Below are 12,573 nucleotides of genomic sequence, written 5' to 3'. Positions count from 1 at the left end.
TCTAACACAGTAACCATGCAGCTATTCTTCTTCCTTCAGTACTGCAGGGCCTACGTCATCCAGGGATGAACAGAACAAGAGGGCAGGACAGCGCTATACATATTAGTTAAGAGACCTTCAAAGTTCTGCAGGACATCGTGGGCCACACAGATCATGCTGTTCCGCAGAATGGCCTGGTGTGGAGAACCAAATGCAGGTTGGGAGTCCAAGAGGCTGTACAGGTGCCACTTTATGGTCTGCACCTTATTCATCAACTCTCATGCTTCAGCAAATAAGCAGTGAGCTGGGTTCTAAATGTCCCTGGTGTCACTGTCTGAGCTGCGTTGGCTACGCCAGCCACCCACACAATGTATTTTGTTTGTAAGCCTGGCTGGGTAAGACCCTCTCACCACACAGGTGAGCATGCATGATCCCTGGCTCTTCTCCTGAATGCTGTGACTCCTAGTTCTTTCCCTCACAGCAGCCTCTCTCCTTTCTCTCCCCCTCCCCTCTCTCCTCTGTTAAATACCCAAGACCTTGCCATTCTTTTGCTGCAAACTCATCAGTTTCAAAGGTGCTTTGCTTTCAAGTTCTTGGGCTCGTTTGAACCTGAAGTTCAAAGCTAAACTCAAGGGCTGTGAATCCAGGCAGATGAGAACCACAAAAACCACACACACACCTCAACACACCACCAGCCGTCACCTGCACCTCACCAAATCAACTCTGAAAAATTTAACACACATCTCTGAACAATCTTCATCTCAGAAGATTCATCTCACAGGTTCCTCCCAAAGATTAACCTCACAGGTTCCTCCCAAAGATTAACCTAAGTAAACAGAATTATTCTACAAGTAGAGATTTATGTTCCAGTACAATGCAGTAGAGTGTGACACCCTCTCTCTGCTGGTTCATAACTAGGCTACGCAGAATTCAGCTTTTTAATAATTTTTACGAATCATATCAATGTTTATTTTTAAGCTTTTTTTTAGATCAAATCAATATTTATGTATTTACATTTTCACCGTTGCACGAAATTATGGGGGAACCAGTCAAATTATTTAACGACAGCAGATGCTGAAACTCAAAAAGTTAAATCTTTATAAACCATTAAGATACAAAATTGTCAAAACATATAAAGTAAATATCCTTATATCAACAAATCCTATCTGGTTTTACTATTCATTCACTAGTCCATTTGTAACAATCCTAGCTCAAAAATCTATGTCACTGGATTTTGACTCTGAATTCTCAAGCAGCATTTTTCCTACTTTGCCTATCTATAAATTTCAGTTATTATTGATTAAAATGTTTTTCAGTTTGCATGTGTGAGATCAAATCGATATTTACCAACATGTACTGATAAAAATCGAATCCTTCCAAGCCTCTTCACAACATACTTCCCTCTGGTTTCAATCTGCCAATTTTCTCCAACACTAAATTCTCTTCAAAGAAACACAACCCCCTAGATACACCAAAGCTCATTGTCAAACACACAGTAGAACACATGGGATCACAAATATTCATGACAATGGTAGTACCCTATGATCGCTGCCCACGTAGACCTTAAGACCAGAAGGGACTATTGTGATCATTTAGAGGAAACTCTTGCACATTGCAGGCTACAGAACCTCATCCACCCACTCCTGTAATAGACACATAACCTCAGGCTGAGTTACTGAAGTCCCCAAATCACAATTTAAAGACTTCAAGTTACAGAGAATCCACTATTTATTTACTCTTGTTCAAACTAGCAAATGACCCATGCCTCTTACCGCAAAGGAAGATGAAACACACATACACATGCCAGGGTCTCTGCCAATCTGACCTGGGAGGAAATTTCTTTCAACTCCAAATATGGCGATCTGTTAGACCCCGAGCACATGGGCAAGACCCACCAGCCAGACACTGGGAAAGAATTCTCTGTAGTAACTCAGAGCCCTCTCCGTCTAGTGTCCTGTCACCAGCCATTGGAGATACTTTCTGCTAGCAGTCACAGAGAAGCCACATGCCATTGTAGGCAGTCTCATCATACCATTGCCTCCATAAACTTGTCTTGCCAGCTAGGTTGTTCCAGAACTTCACTCCTCTGATGGTTAGAAACCTGTGTCTAATTTCAAGCCTAAACTTGTTGATGGTCAGTTTATAGCCATTTGTTCTTGTGTCCACATTGGTGCTTAACTTAAATAATTCCTCCCTCTGATGTATTTATAGAAAGCAATCATCTCCCCTCAGCCTTCAGTTGGTTAGGCTAAACAAGCCAAGTTCCTTGAGTCTCTTCTCATAAGGAAGGCTTTTTATTCCTCTGATTGCTCTAGCATCCCTTCTCTGCCTCTGTCCCAGTTCAAATTCATCTTTCTAAAACACAGGAGATGAGAACTGCACGCAGTAGTCCAGATGAGGTTTCACCACTGCCTTGCATAATGGTACTAACACTCCCCTATCTCTGCTGGAAATACCTCACCTGATGCATCCTAGGACTGCATTAGCCTTTTTCATGGCCGCATCACACTGGCAGCTCATAGTCATCCTGTGATTAACCAATACACCCAGGTCTTTCTCCTCCTCTGTCATTTCCAACTGATACATACCCAGGCTTATAGCTTGTTAGTTCCTAAGTGCATGACTTTGCATTATTAAATGTCATGCCATTTCTATTTCTCCACTTTTGAAGGTTGTCCAGATCTTCTTGTGTGATATTCTCGTCCTCCTCCGTAGCGGCAATCCCTCCCAACTTTGTCTGCAAAATCTGCAAATTTAATTAGTACCCTGCCACTTTTTGTGTCAAGGTCATGAATGAAAATGTTAAATAAGATTGGTCCCAAGACCAATCCCTGAGGAACTCCACTAGTGACCTTCCTCCAGCCTGACAGGTCACCCACCTTTCAGTATGACTCATTGTAGCCTCCATGCTAAAGCATGGGAAAACAGATGACGCAGACAGTGTCCCCTGAAGGTCACCAAACCCAGGCTCTGGCAAACCTAGGTGGGCAGTGAGTTAATGCCAAAAGAGCCATCAGCAGGAACGATGCTTCCAGTTCATGCCCTCCCAAGAGAGGACTGTTAATACCAGTGCCTTGGATGGTGGTGACAGCACAGCACAGCGAAAGAACGGCCGTCTCTGAAACAGCCAGGACCTAAGCCCCTAAAGGCTGTCTAGATCAGAACCAGCACCCAGTGCAGAGCACAAGAAGCCATGTGTCCTCTGCACCCGGCATAGCTTAACAAACAAGCCAGCTTGTCCTGCGCTAGCTGCAATGCCCAGATGGCTTCAAGGGGATCCCTGCGTCGAGCATGCTGCAGTGAGCCCACCTCAAGGTGACACAGGCATAGCTCACTGCACTGACTTGCCAAGCACAGCTAGTATAAAGCTCTCCGGGCAACCACTATCACCTGGGAATCCAGGAACAGCTGAGGAGCCAGCAAGACTTGGATATAGGTGTTTGCTAGGTGAGGCATCGGGATAAGGCCTCAAGGCCTGTAAGACAATAGCTTTGCCAAACGAATTAAGGCACAAGGCCCAAAAAGCTTTAGCACAAGTAGCTAACCCGTGGGTCAAGGCCCAAAATTGGGTTGCCAGAATGTCACAAAGAGTCACGTGGCAGCTCCTGTGGCTGCTATCCCCCACGGCTGGCTGGGCTCACCTCCCTGCTCCAGGCACTGCCACCTCTGGGGTCCCAGCACTGCCCAGGTTCGGCTCAAACGTCATGACAACGGGAGTCCGGGGAGGCCAAATCTGAGTGAATGGCCCTGCAACCCCAGGAGCCAGGTCACAACTCCACTCACACCAATGCGGTGCAGTCGGCAGGGCGGGGCCAAACCTGAGCGTCACTGCAACCCCAGAGTTTGAGAGCCAAACCCTGCCAGCCCCACAGAACAGGAACTGCAGGAGCCCACCACCGTGGGCTGAGTGCTGGGCAGGACCCAAGCCCTGGGAGGGCAGGACCTGACCAAAGTCACCCCAAGGCCTCTGCCCTCAGATTGTTTCCTGGGTTGTGACAGGGCCATAAATATTTACCAACAGGTCCTGAACCCAAAAAGTTTGAGAACCATTGCCCTAGATCAGAAGAGATCAAAAGACAGAATGCTGTAATGACTAAGCTGCTGATAGGTAATCACCAGATGCTAGTTTATAGCAGCTTGAGATATTTTAGTTAGGGACAGCCAATGTTGGACCACAAGAATGTCATGGTAACTAACTGACCAATAAGCTTGAGGCAAAAGGATTAATACCCTACTAACATTGGGGTACCCTTCTCCCAGAGATTGAGGAGACACAAATAATGAAAGGGGCTGAAACCCTTTCAGCACAACACACTATAAAAGTTCTCCCCCAGCCTGTGCACTTGGAGAGGGAGAGAAGTAGCCCTTGGGAGGGGCCAGGATTACGACCACTGGTGATGATGGTGACGGGGAAGATGATAACTGACTCGCCAGGTTGTTTTGCACAGGGTGGTGTAAATATACAGACATCCAGCTCTCTCTGTATCATCTCGCGCTGCCTTGCCAGGTTGGAGCATTTGAGACCTTGCTAATTGTATTAATAAACTGGTTATAAATATACTGCAAGCGATCACAACTGTGCACACCAGGGCTCCTGACTTAAGAGCAATTCTGATAACGCTGGGCAGTTTGGGACAAGAACCTACCAAATTTCACAGCGTTAACTGGGGACTCTAAATCAATGACCTAGTCAATAACAAATCAATAGAGCAGGCAACCATTGTGCACCTTAGTAATGACCGGCAGAGACAGCCCATTAATAGGGAATGCTGATCTAGCTTCTGCCACCTCTTCCAGCCATGTGCCCCCTCCTGGAAGCAGTGGCTTTCTACCGGAGCAGCAGAGAGCAATGGAAACATTGAGCCGGGCAGTCTCCACACCCTGATCTCACTGGTGCTACCTCACCAATCCCCCTAGCAGCCTCAGGCACATGTTAAACAGGAGGGCTGAGAAGATGGGGCCCTTTGGCCTACTCACCCACCGCCCAGTGCTAACCTCCGGGGTCTCTCACAGATGAATGGCATGAGTCCACATAACAATGGCGGAGTCCAGGGAGTGTCCACGCCACTTTATAGTCAATGCTATCGGGGGAGGAGAGGGAGGGGAGGCAGCTGATTCATCTGAAAGACTCAGCATGAATAGCTCCTCTTCCTCTGTTGCCAGGAAGCCATCCACAGTCACCACTAATGCAGTCGCCTTACCAGACCCAGATGTCTACGCTAATAACTGACTGGGCAGTCTAGAAGTCCTGAGCAATCCAGATGAGTCATTTTGCCACTACCTCCCATTATTTATATTCCTTACAGTAGCATCTAGAACCACTCAGCCAAGAGCGAGACCCCATTGTCCTAGCGCTGTATGTACCCAGAGGAAGAAACAGACCTTGCCCCAAAGACAGAGGCACACAGTGAAGTGACCTGCCCAAGGCTACACAGCAGGTTAGTAGAAAACCAGGGAACAGATATCCTGGTTCCTACCACAGTGCCCTATCCACTGGGACACACTCCTTCTAATACTGCCTCTCACTCTGCTTCTTCCCAGAGCTTTTCCACTCACGCATAAGGGAGATTAAAAGAGCAGTAACCATACAAAGACAGGGTCAGTGTCAAGAAATGGTTTTCTTCATGAGCAAGTGCCAGCCAATCCCGCCTCTGTGAGAAGCTGGCATCGCATGGGCACTGACAATCCGCTCTAATAATGGCCCCAACATCCCCTCGTTGAGTTTCACCAGCCAAGCAAGATGTGGATCGAATCCGCAGGTTGTCACATGCCCAGTGTCCAGCACCTCAGTGAGCACCAGTGGCTGAGACTCAAGCAGAGAAGATTTGAGGCCTGATCCTCCGCCGCTGCAAGTCAGCATATGAACTTCAATGGCGCAACAACAACTTATGCCAGCTGAGATTTTGACCCTCTGCATCTGTCCTCTCAAGAAACAACTCCGTAGCCCCTGGGGCAGCTAGCTCATTCCGGATCTGAGTGATCTTACCAGCAAACAATGCCTCACAGCAAGAAACACTTGACTGCCACTGGCTCCAACCAAACCCCATTTACCGTATTATTCCCCACCCAGAACAGCTCCAATGACAGGAATTTCATGGCAATTGTGGAAAAAGCCCCCTGCCCACCTACATCATACGTTGCAGACATCCCAGTTTGAAGCATGAGCTCCATCCTTTCTTCAGTGCTCATAAGATTATTTTTACACTATTGCACTATTGTGCATGTGGTACCAAAGGTTAATATTTTTTCCCTTCTGATTACTAGTGCAGGATCAGGGCTCGGAGAAGTCCTTTTGTCCTCTGAAGTGTCCCTAGCCCTAGAGGTCATGAGATACTTGACCTTAAAATCACATCAGTCTGATTACCATTTTCTTTCCCACCCCACTTCAACATGATTTGAGCAGCCAGCCTCTCAGAGTTCAATGTATTTGAAAGCTTGGAAGGGGTCATCATCCCCTGCCCCCCTTGGTCGAGGAGTGGATTTTTGGTGCTTGACAGAAGACTGAATAAGGCAAGTAGCAGAGCTCAGAGGAGTATCATGTTCAATCCCAGTACGTTATAAGATGGGCTGTCAACATTGCAGTAGGAGACAGCGAATTCTCACGTACACCACAACCCAGTCAGTCACATTCCCGGAGAGGTATCACTCATCCCCCCCACATCACACTCACCACCCCGAATAGGTATGATCTGGGGGGAGAAATTGTGCCGATAGCCATTTGGCTGCCCAGTCCACTCTACAAAAGTGAAATTTACTAATCACATACCATAACTCAGGAAGGCCTGAATTTTCAGGCTTGAAGAGATCACTGGGATATGCAGCACATCATGCATAACAGAGGCCACTGAATTTCACCAAGACATCTTGGAGGAGGTGGATTTTCCAAGTGGCTGAGCCCTTACCAGTCCTACGCAAAGCCAATAGGAAGCAGTATTGCCATTATTCTGCAGACACGATAATGGGATTGGTGGTGATTATTCTTATTGAGTATGGCTGGTTAACGTGCTCAGCACTATATTTACACAGTGGAAACCACAGCACTTACAGTCTAAATCACACACAGGGCAATGCCTACAAAGCTGCCCACGCCTAGATGGGCCAAACTGCTGGAGGGGTAGGAAATACGTTGGGATGATCTCCTTCCAGCCAAGAGTCATTCTAGCAGGGGAGAGAGAAACCACACCAAGCAAAAGCTTCTGGCCTCCACCTTCGAGGCCCTCCACCATTTAGCCTCATTCTAGCTTCCAAATCTAGGGCCAGCTCCTCCCCATGTCACGCCGTTGCCTTCCATCCCAACGCACACCATTTGCAGATCTGATTTCTTAGGGCAACACTGGCCCTTCCCCCCATCACTCTGCTGACAACACCAGCCCTGATGGCCCATTCATCCGATTTTCCCACAAACTACCCCCTCCTTTGTCTCATCCTTCCCTCCAGGCACAGGAACGAATGCCCTGCTGGCCACAATTCACAAAGCCTTCCCTTATCTTCTCTTAAATCCCTCCTTAAAGCCTACCTCTGCCTGGCTAGGCCAGCGACCACTTGTGGCTACCGAGACCCCTGGGACTCCTGCCATATGCCGATGCACCTATCTCGGCTGTTACTTCGTTCCCCCAGTGACTATCCATTCCTCTGCCATCTATTGTCAGAACTAGAGTCCGCAAGCTCTCCAAGCCAGTGACTGTCTTGGCACTACTTGCGTGGATTGTGCCCTGCTCAGCAATGGCCTGATGGGAGTCCTTAGGCCCTACCGTAAACAAGCAAAAAGGTAGAAAGGCTCCACATCAACCCGCCCATGTGTCTGCTGATTTCTCAAAGGCTGGGTGTATGCACTAAACAAGCTCCAGGACTCCTGTCGATTCCCAGATTCCCCCTCAGACGCTCGCACACACCCTTGGGATAGAGAACGATAGCTTCTAATGCACCTGCCTGTCGGTCTGGAAGGGCAGAGGCAGCACCGTAAGGTGCTGAAAACACGCATCCATGTCTGCTGACCCCAACTAGCTCTGGTGTAACCCCACAGCATTACACCCAGGGTGGAGTTGGCCCTGTGCGATCGCTCACCTAGCTAGCGCCGGTGGTGGCTGCTGTGGCAGCTGCAAGTTGCCATGGCAACCCCATTAGGCCTTTCCGCAGAGGGCAGCAGCACAGCCTCTGGTTTTCCTGCTTGGGCCATGGGCCCAGGATCCTGTGTGGCAGCTGCCAGCCGACAGGCAAAGCTTTTGGGTTGCAAAAGGGAGATGGGGAGGCCACACCGGCATCCAACTATCCCAGGCTTCCTTTGAGGCACTGCGCATCCACCCTTTCCAGGACCATTTCATGCACTGCAGATGCTCATCATGGATCTCGCTCAGACCCAGGATCCCACCCACCCCGGCGTGCACACTCCATGGCTCCTGCAGCACCTTCGCAAAGGAACACCTTTGCGAAGGCGGCACTAAGCAGCCTCAGCTGCCGGCTGCTGCATTCAGAGGCGTTACATGGAGGAGGAATTGCCCCTGTGATTCCATTTCAGCACTGGACCGGCGAGAATGCCACTAACAAGTGCTGTGGGGCTGCACTGTGTTCCCCCATAGCTCTCCCCAAACCAGAAAATGAGGGCTTGCCAATCACATTCATCCCAATCCCAACATCAAAGAATGCTGCAACCAGTGTGAAATTGACAGGAATGTATTCTTCTGCTCACCAACCCCTCCCATCTAGGATGTAACATTCACTTCCCCTATACGGCTTCAGCCACTGGGACAGATGGATGAGTTCTGCGTGCAAGAAATGGGTATTTTAGGAGATGGGGAGAAGGAGATTTGATTAACAAGGACACAGCCACACTGGATCAATATATTAATTCTGCATGCCGCATGTGTGTGGATATATTTTTCTGGACTTGGGAAGGCAATTAAATAGGATGCAGAACTCTGGAGAGGCAGACAAAGTATATGCAAAAATGTACGTCTGTGTGCCTGTGTTCCGGAAGGCAATAGATATGTGGGGGTGGGGAGGGTCAATACACACAATGCCAAAGCATCGTTGGACAGGTGAACTTGGCATAAGGAAGGGGAGCTGTGGGTGGTGGCTCAGATGCAGGCATCAGAAAGATGCTGCTGCTGTTTTGCAGGCTAGGTGTATTTTGCGTGCAAGTGGGAGCACGTGATAAAGCTGATGCTGAAGTTTTGATGGATGGGTGAGTTTTGCAGGCAGGAAGCAAGGTGCATGTAGATGTCTAGAGTCTGGTGTCTGTTTTAAAGATGATGCCATAGTTTTACTGGGTGGATGAGTTTCACATCCAGGAGGTGATGTGAATGTGGTATTCTGGAGCGGTTTCAAAAAGCAAATGAAGCCGATTACATGGACAGGCAAATTCTGCCTTGTATGCAGAAAGCAAAGTGTAAATGGTTGGATTAGCATGGTAGGGAGCACAAAAATGACAGACAAGGCCTAATTCAGATCTCACACCAGCATAATTCAGTAGTAAATCCACTGGAGTCAGTGGAGGTACACTGGTATAAAGCCTGTATAAATGAGACCAGCATTAGGCCCCGGGAAATCAATAGATATTGACAGATGAATTTCGCTCATAGGCGGTAAAGAGCATAGAGCTCTTTGGCCATAGCCTTGGTCTGAAATAGAGAGCATGCAGCAGTGTGGATGGATGTGGGAGTTTTGCATGAGGGTTGTGCATGTACAATACTCAGGCGCAAAAGCCTTGATGGGAAATGAGGTGCATGGGGATATTTTCCACCATGTTACCAGAGGATGAATCTGCTTGGATGAATATAGAATAGAAACAACTCTAGCCTGGTTGTAGCTACCTAAAAGAGGAGGAGTGTCATTCTGAAGACACATTGGCCTGCGAGTTAGTACAGGACAGGGGTTCTCACAACAAATTTTTTGGTGGTCTCAGAATGCAGCCACCAACTCTTGCTGGTGGCTGCTCTGACAATTTTTCCTAAAATGCTTCATTAACTTTAGGAAAAACTAATAGTATGCATGTATATACACATGTCCAGATCATTGTAATTTATTGATGTTGGGGTTTGTTTGTTTTTTCGCAGACTCAATAATAAAAATATAGAGTTGTGTCTTTTTTTAGTGGACCCAAACAGAATAGAAACGCAAATAAGGTGCATTGCACATTCTTGTCTTTTTTGTTGTTGTTTCTTTTACTTTTTTGGTTGCCTTTTTTTTTTTTTTTTTTATATAAAGACTTGCTAGCTAGTAAGTCTGCTGCTGTGAAGAGTATTGTTAACATCATTTTTCACAGCAGACTTACTCAGCCCGGCAAGCCCAGAGACAAATTAAGCCCTGGATGGGAAAGCGGGCAGGGAGACAGCAGAGCCCAGGGGCAATGGGCAGGGATGGTCAGGGGCCCGGAGGAGGCAGCGGGGAGCAGGGATGATTGGGGAGAGGGTGGGCACAGGGCTTACACCCGCGGCCGCATAATTGAGGCCCAAAGCCCTGCAACTGGATCCTGGAGTCTGAGCCTGAAGCCCTGGAACCAGGATCTGGAGCCAGAGGAGGCAGCAGGGGCCAGGAGTGGTGAGCATGGCTGGAGCCTGCCTCAGCTTGGCTGGAGCTGAAGACCAAAGCCCTGCAGCTGGGAGACAGAACCCCCCACTGCATAGTCTCAGCCTGGGGCTGGAGGAGACAGTGGGGACCAGAGCGATAGGAGAGGGGTGGTGAGCCCAGGGCTCCACACTGGGGGATGGAGCCTGCCACTTGCCATCCCTGGGCTGACGCCCGACCCCAATGCCCCCATGAAGATGGGGAACAGACTGGCTGCCTGCTCCTCCAACGTGTGAGACTCCAGAGAGGAATAGGACTCAGCCCCACCTGTGCTGGCAGCCCAGGGGAGGGGCCACTACTTTGCCTTGCCTTGCCTCGCCTCGCCTTCACCACCACCCAGGAGGCTGGAGCTGCAAGAAAAGGCCCTGGCGGACTGGCCGCATGCAGCCAAGGTGGCTGCATTTCAGAAATGCTGGTATGGAAGGCCTAAGGGCAGAAGGTTATAGGCATGTTACTATGTGGAGGGAAAGTAGCAGTGGGGGTTTTTTGTGGGATTAATATAAATGACACATTCAAGAGGTCACAGGGCTGTGGCCATCTGGGGGTGCAGGCCAATGCTGGGTGCATGGCTGCATGCCAGAAGGGATGTCCATGGGGGTGGCAGGATGCATGGCTGCTGGAGACAGAAGGCGCTTGGCACAGGTGGGGGGGGACACAGCCTGCTGGCCAGGTTTATGACTGCTACATGTGCATGAAAGGAAGTGCATGGGGTCACCTGGAGGCCCCTAGGTGCTGTGCAAGTCGGTCTCTAGGGGTGCTGCCTGCAGGTCAGGTGCATGGCTGATGCATGGCTGCTGCATGCAGGAGGGGCCGTGCCTGTGGCCATCTGGAGGTGCCGGAGGACTGTGCATGTGGTGATTCTCTAGGGGTGCTGCCTTGTGGCCGGGTGCAAGGATGCTGCGTGCAGGAGGGGCCGTGCCTGTGGCCATGGGGGGGAGTGGTGTCTGTGTGTCTGAGGATGCACGGCTGCTGTATGCAGGAGGCCTGTGCATGGGGGGATGCAGCCTGCTGGCCAGGTGCCTGGCTGCTAACCGCAGGAAGGGCCCTGTGTGCATGTGGCCCGGGAAGGGGAGGGGACGGGGGCGCCTCTCTCCCGGGCGCTATGTCAGCCCCCAGGCAGCAACTCACCCAGCACGAAGTAGGGCAGCTCGGTGTTCTCCAGATCATCCACCACCACCAGCTCGCCGGGGAAGTCGTTGCGCACGGAGAAGAGGAGTTTGGGCTCCGAGGCCGAAGGGCTGTGCATGATGCTCAGGTCGTTCTCCCGCAGGAAGGGCAGCGCCGACACCGTGATGCTCTTGAGCTTGCACTCCAGCTCCTTGGCCGGGTCCCCGGCCGCCTCCGCGGGCCCGCCGGCCGCCGCCGCCGCCGGGATCCAGCAGCAGGAGAGCAGGGCGCAGAGCCGGGCTAAAGCCATTTTGAGCCCGATCCCCGCGCGGAGAGGGAGGGATGAGCCCGGGCCGGCGGAGCGGGGATGCAGCTTGCAGGACACGGCTCCGGCTGCAGCCCGCCGCTGGGCTCCTTTGTTTGCAGGTTGCATGCACGGGAAGCCACTAGTGCAGCCGTGCGTGTATTTCTTCACACAAGCAGCTCTGCCCCCGAGCCAGCTGCCAGTGCTGCTGCCTTTCTCCTCCCGTGCATCTTCTCCCAGCCTAGCAGCACTCACTCAGGCGCTGCTATTAGCCGCCTGCATTGCAATGGGGGGGGGGGGTGATTTTCCCTTTCCAATTACACTTTACCATGCAAACATTTAACACCCCCACCTTGCACCCTGAAGGGGGGGAGGGGGGACCGAGCAGCTCCTTAAAGGACACCTTAAGAGCTGAGACTTTTGATTCTGTATTGATTATTATTCATTTGTGTCTTTATCTCCGGTACAAACATTTTGCAGCACTCCTATCCATACCTCTGCTTTTCTCCCACCCTTTGCTAATTTGCTAGATCACCTGCGCACACACCCATCCCATCAAGTGCAGCTGCAAATGGTTTCTCGTTGGGGGGGGGGGGGGGACAAAGGGTTAAAAATAATGT

General features: G+C 50.3%; 1 protein-coding gene across 1 annotated transcript in view; it reads right to left on the bottom strand.

Moving 5' to 3' along the window:
* The window catches only part of ASTN1 (astrotactin 1), a 177,457-nt gene extending 165,276 nt beyond the window's left edge, over window positions 1–12,181 (bottom strand). Inside the window, exon 1 of the mRNA XM_067532409.1 lies at window positions 11,671–12,181. Within this exon, the coding sequence (XP_067388510.1) occupies window positions 11,671–12,082 (412 nt within the window). The 5' untranslated portion in view covers window positions 12,083–12,181. The remainder of the gene's footprint in view (window positions 1–11,670) is intronic.
* Window positions 12,182–12,573: the final 392 nt, after the last annotated feature.

This window comes from Emydura macquarii, unplaced genomic scaffold (assembly GCF_026122565.2).
Source record: "Emydura macquarii macquarii isolate MOO-44397 ecotype Brisbane River unplaced genomic scaffold, CSIRO-AGI_Emac_v2 contig_3287, whole genome shotgun sequence".
NCBI classification, from domain to species: domain Eukaryota; kingdom Metazoa; phylum Chordata; order Testudines; family Chelidae; genus Emydura; species Emydura macquarii.
Note: the sequence above shows the minus strand (reverse complement) of the source record. Positions and strands in the feature narration are given on the sequence as shown.